The sequence below is a fragment of the Ambystoma mexicanum genome, chromosome 4p (assembly GCF_040938575.1).
Source record: "Ambystoma mexicanum isolate Mex_15411 chromosome 4p, UKY_AmexF1_1, whole genome shotgun sequence".
NCBI lineage: Eukaryota > Metazoa > Chordata > Amphibia > Caudata > Ambystomatidae > Ambystoma > Ambystoma mexicanum.
In genome coordinates this window covers 1,023,169,606-1,023,188,934 of record NC_090927.1, presented here as the reverse complement: position 1 = coordinate 1,023,188,934, position 19,329 = coordinate 1,023,169,606, and the positions used below count along the sequence as shown (strand labels likewise).

Genomic DNA, 19,329 nt, shown 5'->3' with positions numbered 1-19,329 from the left:
AGTATTTTTAATGGTTGTGTGGAATTTGTGGTTTTATAGGTGTACGGCGGGATGTTTCCCGTTCCGGGACCATGCTTTTACTTCCGTTTCCGTATATTTACGGTCACCGTACTTTCCGGTTGGCGCTCACTGCGGTGTCCGCTGAGATGGGTGGCGGTATTGCACCTAGGGCGCCGTACGGCGGCGGTGTGGGCCGTTTTGGGGTCATTTCCGCCATCGCGGACTTTGCACTTCCGCCATGGCGTGGTGCTCGTGCCCGATGGGTCGGAATGAGCCGCACTTTGCTCCATCGTGCAATGGCGGAAACGCTATTTACGCTATGGCGGTCCGGTCGGTTGATTTCCGCAAGGGTCGTAATGAGGGCCACTGACTGGCAGGACCCACAATGCTCTGTGCCGTGGTCCTTTCAAAGGCATGTTAGTGTCTGACACAGAGATTTTGTTTCCCATAGTGTGAGCAGTGCTTGGAGCCCAAGGTTCTCAGGGACCAGGCATGATGAAGGAGAAATAGGAAAAAATTAGCTGGAATTCCAGAAGTGTACTGAGTATGTGGGAACAAGGAACCGGGATCATGTGGTGAAGAGGCTCCATATATAATGGCCCAAAGGTCATGTTTGGTGTCTGGGTGCTCAACGGCACAGACCAGAGCCACACTGCACCCTGTGGTGGCTGAAAATCCTTCCGGAGACGGCTGGTCCTGTAGAAGGTAATCTAAGATGATTAATCTGTTGAGGGAAAAATCCACACTGTGTTCTTTTGCATAAGGTTCTTTTGACTTAAAAAAGCAAAACTTTGATGAAACATCAACAAGCCCAAGCATTTTGAAAAGCAGCTGTGACGAATCCCAGGGTACTGTCACTGTTTCCATAAGGGCAGCCTCTTTCCATGAGTCCAGGGACGTGAGGCTGCTACCCGATAGTCCCCCTGGGGGTGGCACTCAGTGGAATGATCTCATGGGATGGGAAACCCCCTAAGGGACCAGTGATGACTACTGTGGGAGAATGCAATATTCCCACCAATCACAAGACCCTAGACCCCCTTCCCACAGTTGTCCCACCTTTCTAAAGCAGTCCAGGTAGAGAGTACTGAGACAAGGAAGATTCTAAGTGAGTTATCACATCAGCAGTCACTTAGTAACGAGATAAGGAGGAAGTGCAGAGCAATACCAAATAACCATCAGAATCACTTTTACTAGTCTAGTGGTTTGTGACAACTGATTGGAAGAAACAAGATAAAAACTGAAGAGGGACTTGAGTTTGAGACAGCGTCAAGCCCTCCCCGGAGGAGTGGCGAGAGCCAGTACAGGCCCAACTTGCAGGCGGGTGCTGACCGGGAAGCCTAGAACGGGGAGAGAGAGCCTGAGGCCGGTCTAGGGGGTGAGAACTGTACGCCGTGCAGGAAGACTAAGATTCTGGGTGCCCCAGAGACCCGGGAAGCGCAAGCGCTGTCCTGAAAGGAAAGAAGACCGTGGAGACCCCACAGAACAAGGAGACGCTCCAGGAAGTTACTAGAGCCCCACAAACTAGTCCAGCTACCTCAAGGGAGCCGACACACGAGCAGACAACACCACAAGGTACACAGGTAGCCGAGAAGGCGATGAAGGCTCAAGGAGGTGGTGGCATGAATCGGAAGGTATGGGACTCTACTGCAGTGGGAGAAAAGCAAAGTACATGAACTTGTACTAAGGCTTGGCAGGAAAGTGAACCAAGCCCACAAAAAGGAAAACAAAGGCCGGAATTGCTTGTCCGGGACTCACACCTAAATGAAGAGAACTGGAAGTTAATAGACAGTTCATAGAGTACTTGGCAGTTTAGTGAACAAGTCTGTATGGGCCACCAAAGCCTGGGGAGTGTATCCAGGCTACTCTTCTTCGTCGCAATACCTGGTGAGAGGGAACCAGGTCTGCCCACCAGGGTAAAGGACCCACCACAACCTAGGAAGTGCATCCAGGTTGCTCTTCTTCGGTGCAGTACCTGGGGAGAGGGAACCAGGTATGCATACCAGGGTCAGGGAGCCATCACAGCCTGGGGAGTGCATCCAAGCTGCTCTTCTTGGTTGCAGTATTCTGCGAGAGGAAGCCAGAGCTGCCAACCAGGGTCTGGGATCCCAAGGAAATAAAGTCATAAATCTGAGAAGGGCAGAGGGTAAGGGAGATATTCCCCCACCAATTGTGGAACTGAAACACACGCCTGAGAAGGGCTGTGGAAAGGGAGACATTCCCCCAACAGCGATGGAGTGGCTGAAACCACATTGAGAAATTCCTACCAAGACAATAACTGCCTTTTGTCTAGGGGAAGGGAGTCATTCCTCTGGATCTAGGAGACATCTCATTTGATTTAGTTAGCTTAGAGTGTAAGAGACAGAGTTAGGATTTTGACGCTGGACATTGGGAATTGCTTTGGACATTTGACACTAGTTATTTCAGATGAGGGAGGGAAACCCCTCTTAGAGTTAGGACAAGATAGGGTTTTCTTTTACTTTTTACCCTTGAATAAATGTATAGCAATCAATATGACCTCTCTTTTTTAGAGTCTTACTTCTGCACCCTTACACAGCTCACAGAGGATATTCTCCATTAAGAAAAACACAATGAGCCCCCTTGCATGTCGCACTATGCTTGTTTGATTACAATGCCTCGTATCCATATGCTTACTTATCCAGACATGAGCTCTCGTTACATGGCAGAACTGTTCTTGGGTTTATACTGTATGTCTCCAAGATTAGTAATCTGTCAGATAAAAATCATGGATTGATTGATAGGAAATTATGCATTATGGTGGCTCTAGGTAGCTCTGGGAAAAAATGATAATATTAAAAAGTTCCAGGTCTCACACCTCTAACCATCTGTTGCTGTGTTCAAAAGGAAACACTCCTCGCCTCCAAATCCTTGGTACTACAGTATTAATCCGTTTCTGTCATTCATACATTTTTCCTCTATTGAAAATATATACTTATAAGATGCTAATGACTGCATGGCTCAAGTTTCCTAAAGCAGAACTGCACTGATCATATGTTATAGCGCCAATGAGGATCCTCCAATGGGTCGGGTGCCTTTGTCTATAATTTGTTTGAACTATCCCACCATCTGACAAAAGAGAAAACCACAGTCCTCTTTAATGATGTCTTCAGTTAAAAAAGCAAAACCAGCCTTGTGAAATCCTACAGTGACCTGTTTCAAGTAACCACCTAGATACTGCTTTTAAATTGATTACCAATGTGGATGACAAGCCTGAAGTAGAAACACTCCTCAGCAGTTGCGTGGTTTCATGTCATTCACACTAATAAATTCTTCTACACAAAGGGACTGCTTCCACTAAACTGTACTGTATCAACTGTTAAAGAGTTCCATTGACTACTGGAGACTCAAATTCAAGATTGGACATATCTTCCACCCACACTCCCTGCCTTTTGAAATACTACAAAGAAACTATTATGGCTTCCTTTCCTATTCAGGAAATTTGTCTGGGTTTCCTCAACTAAAAATCATGTCTCCTCAGAAGGTGGTTGGCTGCCCGACTTATGGAATGCTGTGCTCTTTTATACTAAGAACTAAAAGGCACCTTTTCCGATTCAGCAAGAAACTCTATCATTGTCTATTCTACATCCACAGACCACCATGGATCCTTCTTTGTATACGTGTTAAGGAAAGAGATGCCTTTATGAAACAACGGGTGCAATAAAAATGTACAAATCAAATCAAGTCACTTTGGTTTTCCTTGAAATAGTATGAACTGAACTAGAATGCATGTATGTACAGCTTTATGATGGTAAAACAGACATATTTTGAATAAAGGCCTTTTCAACACAGTTTTAATTCAATACTTTACAAAACATTAAATGTTTTCTTACAGTACCTGAGCTCTGCAGGGCCACTGCACCTGGAGATGTTGCAGCCACTTGTGTAACCATGACTCCGTAGCCAAATTTTTCACATCTGCTGACCTGGAGGCAAGACAGAAGAACATTCAATAGTCTTCTTACTTAGTTACATTTAAGTTACGATATTCTTCAATGGTGTTTAGACTGTTTTTCTTGTGTATTGCGGTTATTTCTCAAAACTGGTATTCTGAGACCCATTTTGATGTTTTAGATCTACAAAGTCTTTTGGAACCAAGTCATTCTAGACTTATCACATTAGCCTTTTCATGTATATGTTGTCAGTACATTTCGCCAAAACATGCCATCTGTGATGACATTTATGTTGGTATGAGCATTGCATGTTGAGGACATGAAATATGGTTGTGTAGTTTACCATAAATGGTGAATTTCTTTGTTTTGGGGATTTTTCGCTGCAACTATAATGTCCCTCTAGCAAAGATATTACACTACATTTCAAAGGTTTTTGTTGAAGCAACTTAACCATGACGTTCAATTGACAAAGATTTCTCTGATATGTTATAGGGCAGTGACTTTTGACTCCCTGGAAGAATTTGGATGACATTTTGCCAAATATTTCTGGCATGGGCTATTCCAAATTGAACATTTTGAGGAAAATTAATTAAACGGTTCAAAAGTTATTAAGTGAAAAAAAAGGTGCTTTGGACCGAAACCCATTAATTTTCGCCATAGAGAAAAAGGTGCTTCCTTTGTGCGCACAAAGCACTGTAGACATGTATTTCTTTTGTTTGGTGTAAATCCATCCGGTAGTTTTTAAATAATTCAACAGAGAAGTTACCATCCCAAAAATTACAGAGCAGTTTGTTGATTTCTACACTGCGCTATATAGCTCAGACTGTCTGGATCACGCTAAACAGGCATACTTGCAGTCACTCCCGTTTCCTAAGATCTCCTCAGAAGGCCAGGAATTCCTGGAGGTGGATATTACATTTAAAGAGGTGGCCCACGTAATTAGACACCTCCCACTAAATAAATCCCCAGGCCTGGATTGGTACCCAGCGGCATTTTACAATGCATTACAACAACTTTTAGTGCCTAAATTAGTCCACCTATTCAATTCGTTCGGAAAGAGTGGCCAAGTAACGCCGAAGATGGAGGAGGCGAAAATAATATTACCCAAGCCGGCCAAAGACCCAACACAATTGGCCCATTGCTCTAATAAACATAGAAGCCATCATCTATACAAAGATATTGGCAAACAAATTGGATGCCCTACTACCGTAGTTAATTCAACCAGACCAGGCCGGGTTCATTCGGCAGAGGCAGACGCATGATAATAGTCAGAGAGCATGCCATCTCACAGAAACGGTGTTACACAAGGGGCCCGCAGCCATTCTCCTCTCATTGGATGCGGAAAAAGCCTTCGACAGAGTCGAATGGTCCTCCTTATTCAACACTATGAAGGCAATGGGATTTGGGTCAGCCCTTTTGAATAAAATTAGGGATTTACGGCAAACTATCATCACCCGGTGGCCTGACTTCTAATTCATGGTCAAACTCCACAGCCAATCCCACTTCAAAGGGGACAAGGATGCCCCCTCTCCCCGCTATTGTACGTGCTCCACCTGGAACCCTTCTTGATTAGGCTTTGGACGAATCAGGTTATCGAAAGGATCCCTTTTGGTAAGGAGGAGCACACAGTAATGGCATACGCCGCCAACATGCTCTTGACCCTATCAGACCCGTAAACCTCCCTAGAGGGGGTAATCTGCGACATTGAAGACTTTGGCGAAGTAGCAGGCCTAAAAGTCAACGTGCCAATTTCCAAAAATCTGAATCTCTCACTAGCAGAGGGGAGGGGGGAAGCTGGAGGGAGGGGCTTGCAACCGATCGATGTGTGGGACACGATTTAGATGGGTGCAGAAGGTGATTAATCTACTGGGGGGTCACATTAACTCAAACACTAGATAGGCTATTCGGTGCAAACTATCAACCATCCCTAACACTAATTAAACAGCAGCTACTGAAATGGGGTCCCTTATCAGTCTCCTGGTTGGGGCGGATACACTTGATTAAAATGGTGTTTCTGCCCAAGATTCGGTACTATTTTCAAGCCCTCCCGATTCCGGTTCCTTAGTAATTTTTCCGAACACTAAACAAAATTATTACTCCATTCATATGGAATAACAAAACCCCCCTGCTTAGTCATGAAGGTTCTGATGACCCATATGCACAAATGTGGCTTTAGGCTGCCGAATTTCCAAATCTATTATTGGGCTGCCCAACTCAGGGTGATCAGGGACTGGTGTGGGGATCTATTATTGGGCTGCCCAACTCAGGGTGATCAGGGACTGGTGTGGGGATGGATTGGAGAAAAGATGGATGCAGAAGGATCAGGCAGTGGTGGGGGTCCCGTTGGGAGACATTCTCTGGCTTCATAGATCAGATCGTCCAGCCAACATGCATAATTGTGAGATCACAAAATCACAAAACTGGTCAAAGACATCTGGGACAGAGCAGCCAGGCAGCAGTAGATAACCACCTTTACATCCCCCTTCAAGCCACTATTTGGTAACCCCCAATTCACCCCCGGGCTCAAAAAAGGCACCTTTCCCCACTGGAAAACAGTTGGATGCACAAAACTAAGAGACATGTTGCAGGGGAATAACATTAAATCCTTTGTCCAATGCAAGAGTAAACTGGGGTTGACTGAAGGAGACAGGCTGCAATACTTCCAACTCCGGCACTGGCTCTTAGCACCTACCCACCGGTTGGCAGCAAATAGACCACTGACAGCATTAGAAAAATTATTGGTAACTAGTTCAGGAGATAAGCATCTCATCTCCAAATAGACCTGGGCTTAAAAATAAAGCAAAATGGCAAGAGACATTGGGCAAACCCATCCTCGGTGCAAACTGAGAGCACCTCTGCAGAGACATTCCTAAATGTGCACAAGCCATACAAATTAGGGAGTTTTGGAATAAACGTATGACTCAATGGCACTATACACCAGAGCGCTTACACAGATGCACCCCGCTGTTTCTCAGGACTGTTGGAGGGAGTGTGGTGGCTAAATGTGGGGGACACACATCACCAGGGGTCCCAAAGAAAGCCTGCTGGGTATACGGGAGAAGAATAACCAAACCTGGCCGAGGTATAGCTGGAAGGCTTACGCTATCCTCAGTCTGGCAGCGCTGCTGGTCAGTGCACAGAAATGGAAAACCAAAGATATCCCCCACGAACATGACTCGCTGCTGAAGGTTTGGAACTTTGTCGCTTTGGAGTGGATTACGTACTGCATACAGGGAAAACAATCAACATTCTCATGCGAATCCGAGACGGTGTTGTATTTCCTAAAAGACGATTTCAGGGTAATGGGTATTTTGCCCACCCCGAACTTCATAGAGTGAGATAGAGGGAAAGGAGGGAGGAGTGGGGGATTGGGTTGAATATTGATGTATGTTTAATCAAAATGCCAATAAAAAGAAGTAAAAAATAAAAACAGGTGTGCCAAAACGCTCCCCTGCGTTGGGCCCTGGTTAGTTACAATGGGGCGAGTAATATCGGTGACCTGGCTCATCCTGGCAGTGACTGTTGTTTCAAAGTGAAGCAACCTGGTAAGATAGAGCAATCAATGGTCTACTCCCCAACCCTACAGCTTACTCCACAAGATCTTTCTATAAACACAATCGAAAGCTTTAGAGCAGTCAATAAAGCAGAGGTATAGTTTGCAAACTGACCTTCTACATACTTCGTATGCCACACGATGCAAGGCACACAAATTGTGTGCCATGTTATGGCCACTCCTGATTCCCGTCTGATATTTTGCATGAAGCTTTTTCTCCTCTGTCCAATATTTCAATTTCTTTAGCAAGAGAGACGAGAAGATCTTTGCACTTGAGTCTAACATTGCCAGTAGATTATAGTTGGACAGGCTGTTCCTGTCCCCCTTTTTAAAGACAGGGACCAGGATGGATTCCCTCCAACTATTGGGGATAGTTCCCAGGAGAACAATCTTATTGAATAACACCTTCAGGAGGACTGCCCCAATAGTGCGGATTGGCCTTGATGACAATGTTTGAATATTTGTTCAGGCCAGGGGCACGTGTGGTTTTTAGCTTAGAGATAACTTCCAAAATATCCTCAGGTCAAAGTCATCCATTTGTATACCTGTTAGCTTGGGTCTGGTGGTGCTGATATTCATTATATCTTGTTCAAAATATAGCTCAAGATATAATCACACCATAGCTTTTCGGGGACGGAATTTAATTTGAGCGAAGAGTCCCCCATCATATACCACTGATATCCAGCCTGAAAATCTTTTACTATCATTCCCCCATAATAGGGAGAACATGAGCTTCCAGCTGGCCTTAGTTGTCAAGCTCTTGTGATGTTTAAGCCAGTTTTTGTACTGGGTAGAGAGCAAAGAGAGCGTGGACCTCCTGTCCACGCTAGTCATGGGGTCGTGACCTTTTACCTAGGCAACATCCTTACGATAAGCCTTCTTTCCGACATGAACGCCAGATCGAAGACTTCTAAGTTTGACTTCGAGTGGTGATTACAGATGCGGGAAAGATTTAGCCTACCAGCGAACTCTGCCATAATAATACCCAAGTCCCACTGATGAGAAGTCAACAGGGATTTGGGATCAAAGTTAGGATTTGGGTTAAAAGGGTGATCATTCCAACATTTAAGTCAGACAAAATTATCTGATTATCCTGGACATTTGTTTCAGCGATAGTGCTCGACTTGTATTGCTCATTTGGTTCAGACAAGAACTTAAAGGAGCATGATCACTTGCTGTAGTGAAAATTATATCTAAGGGGTTTACCGATCCCACTTTGTGGCATCCACAAAGATAGAGTCTTTGCAGGTATCTACCTTGCCATTTGTCTAGGTCATAGTAGGCAGCAAACAAAGAATGAACCGGTAGAACAAAGATGACAGGATTCTATGTCGTTATAATCAAATATTAACAATCCATGATATTTATATCAAATTATCAGCACAATTTTATACAGATGAAAAGACTCAACAAAAAACCTTTCCCATCATTCACAACTCATTCATATCTCGTATATATACCATCATCATACTCACAAGCAATCTTAATCTGGGTAATTACTGTTCGATACGATGTATCTCTCTGTCTGTGTTACAGAAATTGTGTATCTGCCAGATACACAATTTCTGTAACACAGACAGAGAGATACATTGTAAAATATAGGAGTCTCAAATTTGAATTGAGGTTTTCTCTTTTATGTTATGGGAACAATAAATACCCAGATTAAGAATGTTTGTGAGTATGATGATGGTATATACGAGATATGAATGAGTTGTGAAGGATGGGAAAAGTTTTTTGTTAAACCTTTTTACCTGTATAAAATTGTGTTGATAATTTGAAATAAATATCATGGATTGTTAATATTTGATTATAACGACATAGAATCCTGTCATCTTTGTTCTACCGGTCCATTTTTTGTTTGCTGTGTACACTCACCTGGAGTACCGTAGACTTATACCAGGTATCTCTTGTCTATTATATATAGGCCATATTAGGGTCAGGTTCACCATGCCCTTTCACATTAAGACATCTTAAGAGAAAGACCTCCAATAATGAGGACCACCCATTGCCCCCCCCCTGAGCATTTTCTCAGGTCCAGGCCTGGTGGACGAGGGTTCATGATCATTGTCTATACCATTGGCCCATCGGCGTCAGAATAGCAATTCACGTTGAAATCACTGGTGTTTATGAACTTTTTGCCAGGCCATTGAAATAGTCATTGGGCCAATAGTTTTTCAATTTTGTGCTGAATGTTTCTGGTAACACTCCCTCCAGGGAGGAGGAGGGGGAATATACATTTATAATCAAGCATTTGTTTAAGGGAAAACAGGGTCATCCATCACCACCACCAGGACCTGGGGCAAGAAATGGCCCACCGCATATTCTTGGAGAAAGAATTTAGGTTGAGCCCCAATGGCCAACCCCCCCCCCCATCTGATGACCTTTCTACTTGTTTTTTGCACAATTACAAAATACACTAAAGCCATCAATCATGAAACCACCCGTTACCCAAGTCTCTTATAATACAAAAATGTCACTAGATATCAAGAATGTGAGACCCAGCAGATTGTACAGGAAAGATCTATACCCTTGGGTGTTCCACGAAAGCCACTGAAATGGCTTCCTGGTATGCACCAACCAGTGGCGCCTTGTTTAATACTTGGGTTCATCCGACTCAGCGTAGAAAACAAACTGACTCTTTCCGTGCAGTGAGCTTTCCATGTTAGTCTCTCCAGGTCCACAAAAGAAGACAGATTTGCTTACATGGAGAATTCAGTAGACTGCTTACGGCAGGTGGTTAATTGAAATCCCAGCGCCACCAGGTCACTATAGCTGGATCTCAGTAGGTCGACCACAATCGGCGAGCCGAATTCGATCACCATCTAGTTAGACTGGCTGTCTGCCTCTGGACGCTCAATGTGCAACAAATCTTCGGGGTCAATAACTTGCAGCCGAGGTATTTTCCAATTTGAGAAGGTGTCTTCGATTTATGAAGGGACTGGTTTCCAGCGGGCGGATTTCTTCCATCTTAGCCCATTTCCCCACCGCAGAGGAAGGTACATTCTGTTCAGCTACAAGAGGAGCCACTGAGGTGGCTGCAAGTGGTACATATTAACGAATATAAGGCATTTGTGGATGGCCCATGCAAGCTCCCTAAGACCAAGACCTTTGGGGTGAATGCTCCATTACCAGCCCGTGATGAAGCCAGGGGTTTGGGGAAGGCTGGTTTGTTATTAACATTGGACCCGCCAGAGGATAGTGGACAGGTCCCTGCACCAAAGAATTATCCATATACACTTCAACTGGTCTGAATTCCAATGTTCAAGGTCTCGCGCATGCCTTATAGACCATCAAATCAGTAATTGGCCCACCACTCATCCCAGACTCTTTAGGCAGACACTGTTGTATACAATTTACTTGAGACGGGCCGGGTAATTGCTAATGTGGGGGTGGGGGGTTGAACTTCCTGCACGCTAACCCTTTTATCCATGGGTCCATGCAGATGCACCTGCCGTGTGGTACCATCCAAAAGTGTCCTTGTGACAATGGTGCCTCCCAGATTAGCTTTATTACTTTCATTGGCACATCATCATTTACTATTGTTTTTTGTTCCTTTTAGCAAAGTAGACAGCTTTTTGTGGTATCTGGGAATGCCTGCGTTCAAGTAGGAGCCTATTTGTTTGCCGTGCCTTCCTACACACAACACGCGCCAGCAATGTCTTAATAATGACAGGAGAATCATTTGCTTTCATCAACACAGCTAAAGATGCAACAGAGGCCTCAGTTTCAGTCTTGGCAGATGTGACAACTACTCCATCACAAATTGCCATGTTGTCTTCTCCTAAAATGAGGTTATTTAAGGTCAGCCGCCTAGGTTGCTATGCTAGTGTGGCCCACGGGGGGCGGACGGGTCTGATTATCGGGTATACTCGCAGTCTGTGATGCATCGCCAGTACAGTTGGCCAAAATAACATCTACAACCACTGCCAATAGTCTCTTGATATCCGTCTGTTCCTTTGCCATTTTGGAGTATCTGAGAGATTTTTCCCGATGATATTATCAAATTGGGCCGGGTTATTATTTGCCCCATCCATTCATCCCAAAGAATCTCTTTGAAGGCCTAGGCACATGTTCAACATGGAGTGAATATTATCGATTGAGATCGAATTTGGTGCATTAGTAGAAACCACTGCCCGATATTGAAGAGGCGACGATGAACAACCCGGAATGGGGTCACCCTCTAGTTCTTTTACCTGATGCATTTTTCCAAAATATCCCTTGATTTTAGACTGAGTCGCCAGACCGTTTTCTGTTTTGTCCTTCCTGGAACATAGGGCTGACTACTAGCCATCGGGCTCTGTGACCATTTACCTGCACGAGAGGAGTTACTCCATAATCTGTACGCCATTGTCTTGGCCAGTTTCAAACTTTAAAAGGTAGCGAGAGAGATCACAATTCCCCTCTCCACTTTAGGGTTCTACAGCAATGAGCCTCTCTCCAACGCGCTCACCAAGCAAGTACAAGAGATCAACCTCAAATCACCACCTCCCCCCCCTGCAGTTATCACCAGCAAACCAAATCCGTCAGGGTATGGGATACACTCACTTCTCAATGCAGAAACGGATGGGGCTCCAGCTACGGCTGTGGCTGGTATCTCATGTAAATGCAAAGTGAGCCCAATCACTGGGAACTAGGAACTTGGCACGTAGTTAGGGGTACATCTAGAAATAAACTTTAAAAGATAGCTCAATCAGAGCAAAGTGTAAACTAGGAGCTTGGCACTGAGCTGGATGCAAAACTAAAAATGAGCAGCACCCATTTCCTAAACTATTAGTGCTCCCCTGTACCTCCTGCCGCCGCTCACTCGGAATCCTCAGTGAGAGCCACCAGCATTCACCAACACAATCCGCTGTCTGGAAAAAGAGATTAGCCCCTACAGCAGTATTCAAAATGCTGAGCGTCTCACGGCAGAGAAGGCTAGAGGAGATAACCCAACAGCTTCGAGTGAAAACGTGTCAAGGCGAGCTGCAACTACTCTGAATCCGCCTCCGACAAACTGCAAGATGGAGCATTGCACCAGTGAGACTTTTCCGAAAGGAAAAGCACCAGCTATTTCCCTTAATGCAAGCTATTCCTGCTGTAATCCTGAGGGGAAGCCAAAATAGAAAAGTAGTGGGAGAATTAGAGGTGGTCTGGGGAGCCTTTTTGTACCAGAACATTTTCATCTTACCAGGGATGTCTCGTGGGATTTCTGTGGGATTCTCTTGGGGAAGTTGCAAGACGCACAGAGAAAAAAAAAATGAGTCACACGATCTAGCGTGTGAAAGTTGGTAACAGAAGAGCGTCATCGAAGGGTTACAAAAAGGGAGGATGCATAGAAAGAAGGAGTGGGTACATGAAGAGTTTAAGTGGGGATGGGGAAGTCTTATAAATTGTGGAGCATTTTCTCATTCATACAGTAATCAGAAAACTATGCATTACTGTAGGAATGATTACCGGTAATGGGTCAGCGGGAATAGCATGAAGTTTCCCAGGGAAACTACTCCGGAAATTAAAGGATGGAGAAAAAAAGGGGTATGGGCCCTGGGCAACTGCCAAAGGCCATGGGCAGCGTGACTGGTTGGTTACGAGGCAGGGGTACATGGGCCATGGCATAGAACATGTCCAAAAGCTCTTGGTCTATTTTAAGAACTGGGACAGCATAACGATGTACCGGAGAAGATATATGTTACGGATGGCCTCAATAATACACCAACTGCTAAGGAGGACAGCTCAAGTATTTTTATTGACAAGTTGCAAACAGGCTCTCAGGGCCGACCCTTCTCTACCTCATCTAGTGATAGCAAAGTCTTCCCAAACCCATGCATCCCTACTCGCCAGGTTAGTTTCCACTGACCATTGACTCCTACTGTTCTATCTGTACTGGTGCAGATGGCGTGAAGGTAAATGCCATATCTATGTAACTGCCTCAGGTACTTCTTAGGTGTGACCTCTGTTCCTCTGGTTAGATGTCAAAATTGGGGAGATGCCTTCCAGACATTCAAGCCCCAGTCAATCTTCTCCTTCCACGCTCTGATATATCTCTCCCTATGTCTCTGTCACTCTTTTTAGTCCACATACTCTCCTCCCTACTATTCCAAATACGGTCTATCCTCTCTCCCTTACTCTTCTATTCCTCTGATGTTCTTCTTTCTACTACTTACCTCTACCCTCTGATCTTACTCCCTACTACACTCTCCCTCCTCAAACCCCTTACTACTCTCCTCTCCCGGCACCACTAATATGCACCCCTCTCCACACTACTACTACTCTCCCCACCACCATCATCACCACCCTCCTGCACCTTCTTCTCAATCACCCTCCTTTCACCCCTTCAGTCACACCTCACTCCCTCCTTATTCGTTCACTACCCTTCTCACTCATACACCTTTCACGTACAACCACAATACAGTACCACTCTCTCTCACCAACTAATACCTCACTTTCTTTGCAAATTGCCTCTACACTCCACCATCCTTCCTCCTGCTGGTCTATTGGTCTGCTACCGCCTTCTCTTCTGACCTCAACCAAACGTCCCACAACTTCCTGTTTCTTGTTCCCCATTATATCTTTCATCTTCTGCCCCAAAGTGCGTTGTCCTCTCGTTCCCCTGGCTAATGTTATCTCTTAACCGCCCCGGAGGTATTATAAACAAAGCAATTTTTAAAAGAGGGTCTTAGACATGCCCCTTCTCTCTTGAGGGCTGCCACGGACCAGTAATGGAAGCCCACTGTCACAAAAGCTCCAGTTTGACTCCCCCAGTGGATTAAACTGGTCAGGCTCACAGGGGCAGGCTCTGTAACCCTGCCCTGAATATTTAATGTATCTAATGCGGCTTGTTTAGGAGAGCTATGTGGGTTCAAGTGCTGCGCGACTGGTGCGTTCAATGTCTCTGGCTCGGTTTGCAGCGAGCGCCATTTAGAAACAAAAGCTGTTTGGCCCGCTCTGCAGGCCTGCATAAGGGAGGCTTGATAAATGTTGATAATCTGCCGGTTTGCTAGTCGCTGGCATCAGAGCTACTGGGTGGGTCTCTCTCAATCTCGCCACGGGTCTGCTTCTTTACCGCTACACATCTTGGTAGTTGTATTTCTCTACAAGAAATCAAAAAGACTTGGCCAAAATCACGTGAGGCAGGTATGGGGTGATCAACAATATGCTGCCTGAGTGGTGTCCCTATTCCCTCCTGACAAGAAAATCTGTGTCAACTAAAGTTTTTCATTGAATATATATTTATTATATATATTTACATTGAAAGAAAACGTTGTTAAAGGGACGTTATGGTTAAGTTGCACTAGTAAAAACCTATAAAATTCAATGGAAAAGCTTTGTTACATGGACGTTATGTTACAGGTAAAACCGAAAAACCTCAGAAATTCACCAGTTATGGTAAGCTAAGCAACCATAACTCACGCCACCACTGTGCACTGCTAAGACCAACACCAATAACATCAAAGATGACATCACAAATGTCATTGATGACATCACTGATGGCATGGCTGGCTCCTTTTTTTGGTCACTGACATATGTAGGGCAGGTGGTTTTCTTCACTGACAGTCAGAAGTAAACATTCAAAAGGTACCATGTTTATAGACCTTACCCTTCTCATATGTTCCTACACTACTTTCCTAAGGGTTCAGTCACAGCATATGATGCATATAGATAAGGGAAGAAGCGGGCCTGAAACACAGCAATCATTTGTGGGCATGAAGATAACCGGTTATGAACACTTTCTGGTAATACTGCAGCTTTTTTGCCTACTTTACTTTCCCTGTATATGGGCTTATTTGTTGTGGTCTCTTTATGTTTTGTGTGTAGTAGTACAAGTATGTAGTAAGTGAGGCATTATTAGCTACTTATTACAAGTTTCACAGTACGCAAAGCTCGGACACTAAAGCATTCATCATGTTACTATCCAACATGGACATTTCTTTATTATTGCACCTCTATGGTGCATGCTGCAGACAATGACTACGTTTCTGCATGACTTGTTTCCTATCATGGAAAGAACTCTGGACTGCAATGGTGTTTATAGCAATGCATTGCGAAATGAATTATGTATCTCATGAGAGTTCTCCCAATGACCTCTGATAGTTTCCTGCCAACATTATATTGACAATTCCTTGTGGAGGCTCTTCATGAAATGTAAATGTACATGTTATGTCATCAGTGATGTCATCAATGACATTTGTGATGTCATCTTTATGGGTGTTAGTCTTAGTACTGCACAGTGGTGGCGCGAGTTATGGGTGCTTAGCTTACCATAACTGGCAAATGTCTGAGGTTTTTCGGTTTTACTGGTAACCATAACGTCCCTGTAACAAAGTTTTTCCATTTAATTTTATAGGTTTTTACTAGTGCAACTTAATCATACCGTCCCTTTAACAATGTTTTTTGTCAGCAAATGTCATTGGTTTTTAGCAGGATACCCTTAGTGTGTAAAGAAGAACTGTGCAACATAGTGCAACTGCTGGCACCATGTTAAAGCAGACAGCAGTCGTGGACTATGCGTCTGTTTGCAGAGATCGTGTGGCATCCAACCGGCTGAGGAAGGCAGGTGCTCTCTTACATAGTGGTACCAATCGCCAAACGCAAATAACATAGACAAACAGTACCATGGCCAAAAATTGGCAGGGAAAATAGCGTAGATTTTCAAATTGTGCACTTATGAAGCAAACAGGACAAAGGCATAAGGAGTACACAATAACGGAATGCATCAACAATAGAAGAGATGTCTGCCTTCACCAATCTTACTGCACTGCTACTTTAAAGGGGAAGAAAGAACGAACTGCCAGAGTAACTACTGCAAAATGCAAAGACCTGAATGTACTAAGGACCCTAAACTTTGTAAAATAATTGCACTGGTGCTGCAGTATGCAATAGTAAGGAAACATAACGTGTCTTGGTGTAATGCAGCAATGGCAAGTACCTTACAGTAGCAGGAAGAAAATTTCCCGCATGACGCAAGTACTTTCTATGGTAACCCCATTGGTACGCACAGTGCTGTGAACCGTAAAATATGTAATATATAATAAGAATAAGAATAATAATTATATTGCTGCATGTCCATCAAACACATTTTCTTTTCGGTAAGACAACATATTAGAAAGGAAAGCAAGGCAGTACAAGTGGCAACACTTCCACAACAGCATGCGGGCATAGGAAAGTAAAGGTTGCGTAGAAGGATATAATTTGGACAAAATAACACAACAGTGGCACACCTGCATCTGTACTCCTTCCCCATGTCGGAGCCCGTCATTCCCTCAAAAAACGTTTCATGGTAGACGTTACAGTAATACATCAATCTCTTCCTCCCCTCACAACCAAATTGTGCAAATCCCCATTTCCCCACAATAAGTACTTCTGCTACTCCTTCCTTTCCAAATGGGGTGTATGCATGTGTACAAGGAAACGATAATAATGAGAATGTTTCTGAATCTTTGAGTGGTAATTTATTTTGTACCTGAAATGGGGTTCTGACTCAGTGGCACACAGTCCTCTTTGCAATGACCACAAGTAAGAAAAAGGTTGGTGTCCTACATACACTGTAGCTGTCTGGCCTATCCGCAATGAAAATGGAAGTATCCGTACGCCGCCAGAATACTCCACACATCTGCATGTTGTCCACCCCAATCAATGCGTGTACACCCAGACGTGTATACGTAGTGCAAGTACACGCATGTGTATTTGTTCCTCTGTCCTGCGGACATCGCCACTGTGCAGCACATACAAAGGAACGTTAATTAGGTCGAGGCGTCACCCCACGTCCTACAGGTAACTATGCAGATAAACATCCCACCTGCTGTACCTTATAAATATTCAGAGTCTCCCTAAATTGTTGGGGCACGTGTGGCACACTTTTAGTCAGTAGAGAAAAGGCAATGGTGTGCATTGGACACCCATGCACGTGCGCACAACGTATTCTGCCCAAAATGCATGCAGCAGACAGCCGTCCCAAAGGAGAATAGTGGCGACGTCACCATGCGACCACATCCACTCTGGGCATGAGCCCTTATTACGGGGACAAGAGCCAGACCCTCGAACAGCAGGAAAGTGCAGGGTTGAGCAAACTACAGAGTGTTTTCGGAAAGTAAACGCTTACAGACACACCACAATGTGCTGTTGCACATGTATGTCTGGTTTGGAACAATGTAGGCCTGCTTTCCGGGTGAAAGTTGTCCACAGTAACCCTACAAAAGGTCACACCCCAGAGGTGCTATGCAATCAGTTTGCAGCTTTGCTGAACAAAGTAGCAGGCCACATAGGTTTTCCCTGTAAGTAATGCTGCACCAAATCTGATGTGCTACATCTGCAATTAATAGCAACCATGTTAGTCCGGCTGAGCACGCACAGTAATGGACAAAATTATGAACGGACCTTGCTGTGACACACGCAACCCAAGCTGCAATATTCCCCATTGTCCCAATCGCATGGGTAGCTAGCGGCAAAGGGGAGTAAGAGCATGTGCGTTTCCCCAAGGATGGCGAGGGCTATGTAACAATGAAGCAGAAACATTCCTTCTTCCCTTTCCAGTTTCTTCTTTGCAGCACAGCGTCATTGCGTACTGTTAAAAAGTTCCACACTCTTCCACCAATGACATTGAAGAGCTCTCCATGTAACAGTATCAGTTCTGTCCAACAGTCCTCCCCGTACACACCCCGCCCAGAAACGTTATTGCGCAATCCCTGTGGCTCCACAGTCCCAGTTCCATCAACGCCATCCTCAAAAACCCTGATGTGGCTTTCATGCTGTGTGCGAGTGTGGGGGCACAACGTGCAACCAGGGTAGAGGAAGTTTGTTATAGGGGCGGCTCTTAAAAGAGCTTTTTTTTAGTTTTTGTTTTAGATGCTTCTAGAGGAACACATTTTTTCATTTTTTATTTCATTTTGTGTTTTCTTGTGCAGACATTGTTACAGTAAACTCTTCACCGCATCTTGTAGACAGGCAAACAAAACAGCATTACCAATGGGCGACAAAGAAATGCCATCTGGCTGGAAAAATTCTGCATTTCCACAACTAATGAGGTCATTGTTGCAGAAGAACATCCCAGCAGCGGACAAAAAAGTATTCAAGCTTCTGTTGATGTGACACTTTCCTGCTTCTGGCTCGGAACAACATCCATGAGCAGTGGCCCACACTCTTCGTGGTGTTATCAATGAGAACAGCACCTTGGCTGTGGGAAAAAGCCTCTTCACTAGCTTTAGCAAACCTCTTTAGTCAAGGGAACAAGCCTAAACAAACATGTAACCCATATGCATGCCTCCATTATGGATGACCATAACATCGCCTCTACCGAAAGTGGCCAGGTCTTTGCAAACTGCATCCATGTTGGCGAAACTGCGCTCATAGACACCGTTCCACAATGCGACTACTCCTTCCAACCCGAAATTGCCATCGAAGTTTCTTTCCAGGGCATACTTGAGCAGTTCTAGTAGAAAGGCATCACCTATTGGCAACACAATGGGCCTCATCACGAGTTGGGCGGTAATGCCGGCGGTATTACTGCTGGCGGTATTAGCCCTACCGCCAAACCCCTCGGCGCTATTAGCGCCGGATCACGGGTTTGGCGGTAATGGAATTCCCCATTCCCCACTGAGCCCATTCGGGAATTCCCCATTCCCCATTGGGTTCAATGGGGAATGTTCGCGCTCTTACCGCCGGCGGATTTCCCACCGGCGGTAATAGCGCAAAATTTCGGTGGATTTCCCCCCAGCTCAGAGCTGGGGAGAAATCCGCCGAAGCCCTGATTTGGCGGACCCTTAAATCCGGCGGTAATAGCGCAACCGCCGGATTTAAGGGTTACCGTCAAACTCGTGATGAGGCCCAATATGTTTCACCATTTCAGCTAGCCTCACTACGCAGAGTATAATGTACAGCAGTTTGAACACCCCT

The 19,329-nt window shown here is 44.8% G+C and overlaps 1 protein-coding gene across 3 annotated transcripts in view; it reads right to left on the bottom strand.

The window, feature by feature from the left end:
• TBC1D32 (TBC1 domain family member 32) overlaps window positions 1–19,329 on the bottom strand; it is a 2,506,374-nt gene that overhangs the window by 919,170 nt on the left and 1,567,875 nt on the right. For all 3 annotated transcript variants that reach the window (XM_069606604.1, XM_069606605.1, XM_069606606.1), the window contains one exon: window positions 3,854–3,941. In XM_069606604.1, coding sequence (XP_069462705.1) covers window positions 3,854–3,941 — 88 coding nt within the window. The remainder of the gene's footprint in view (window positions 1–3,853; window positions 3,942–19,329) is intronic.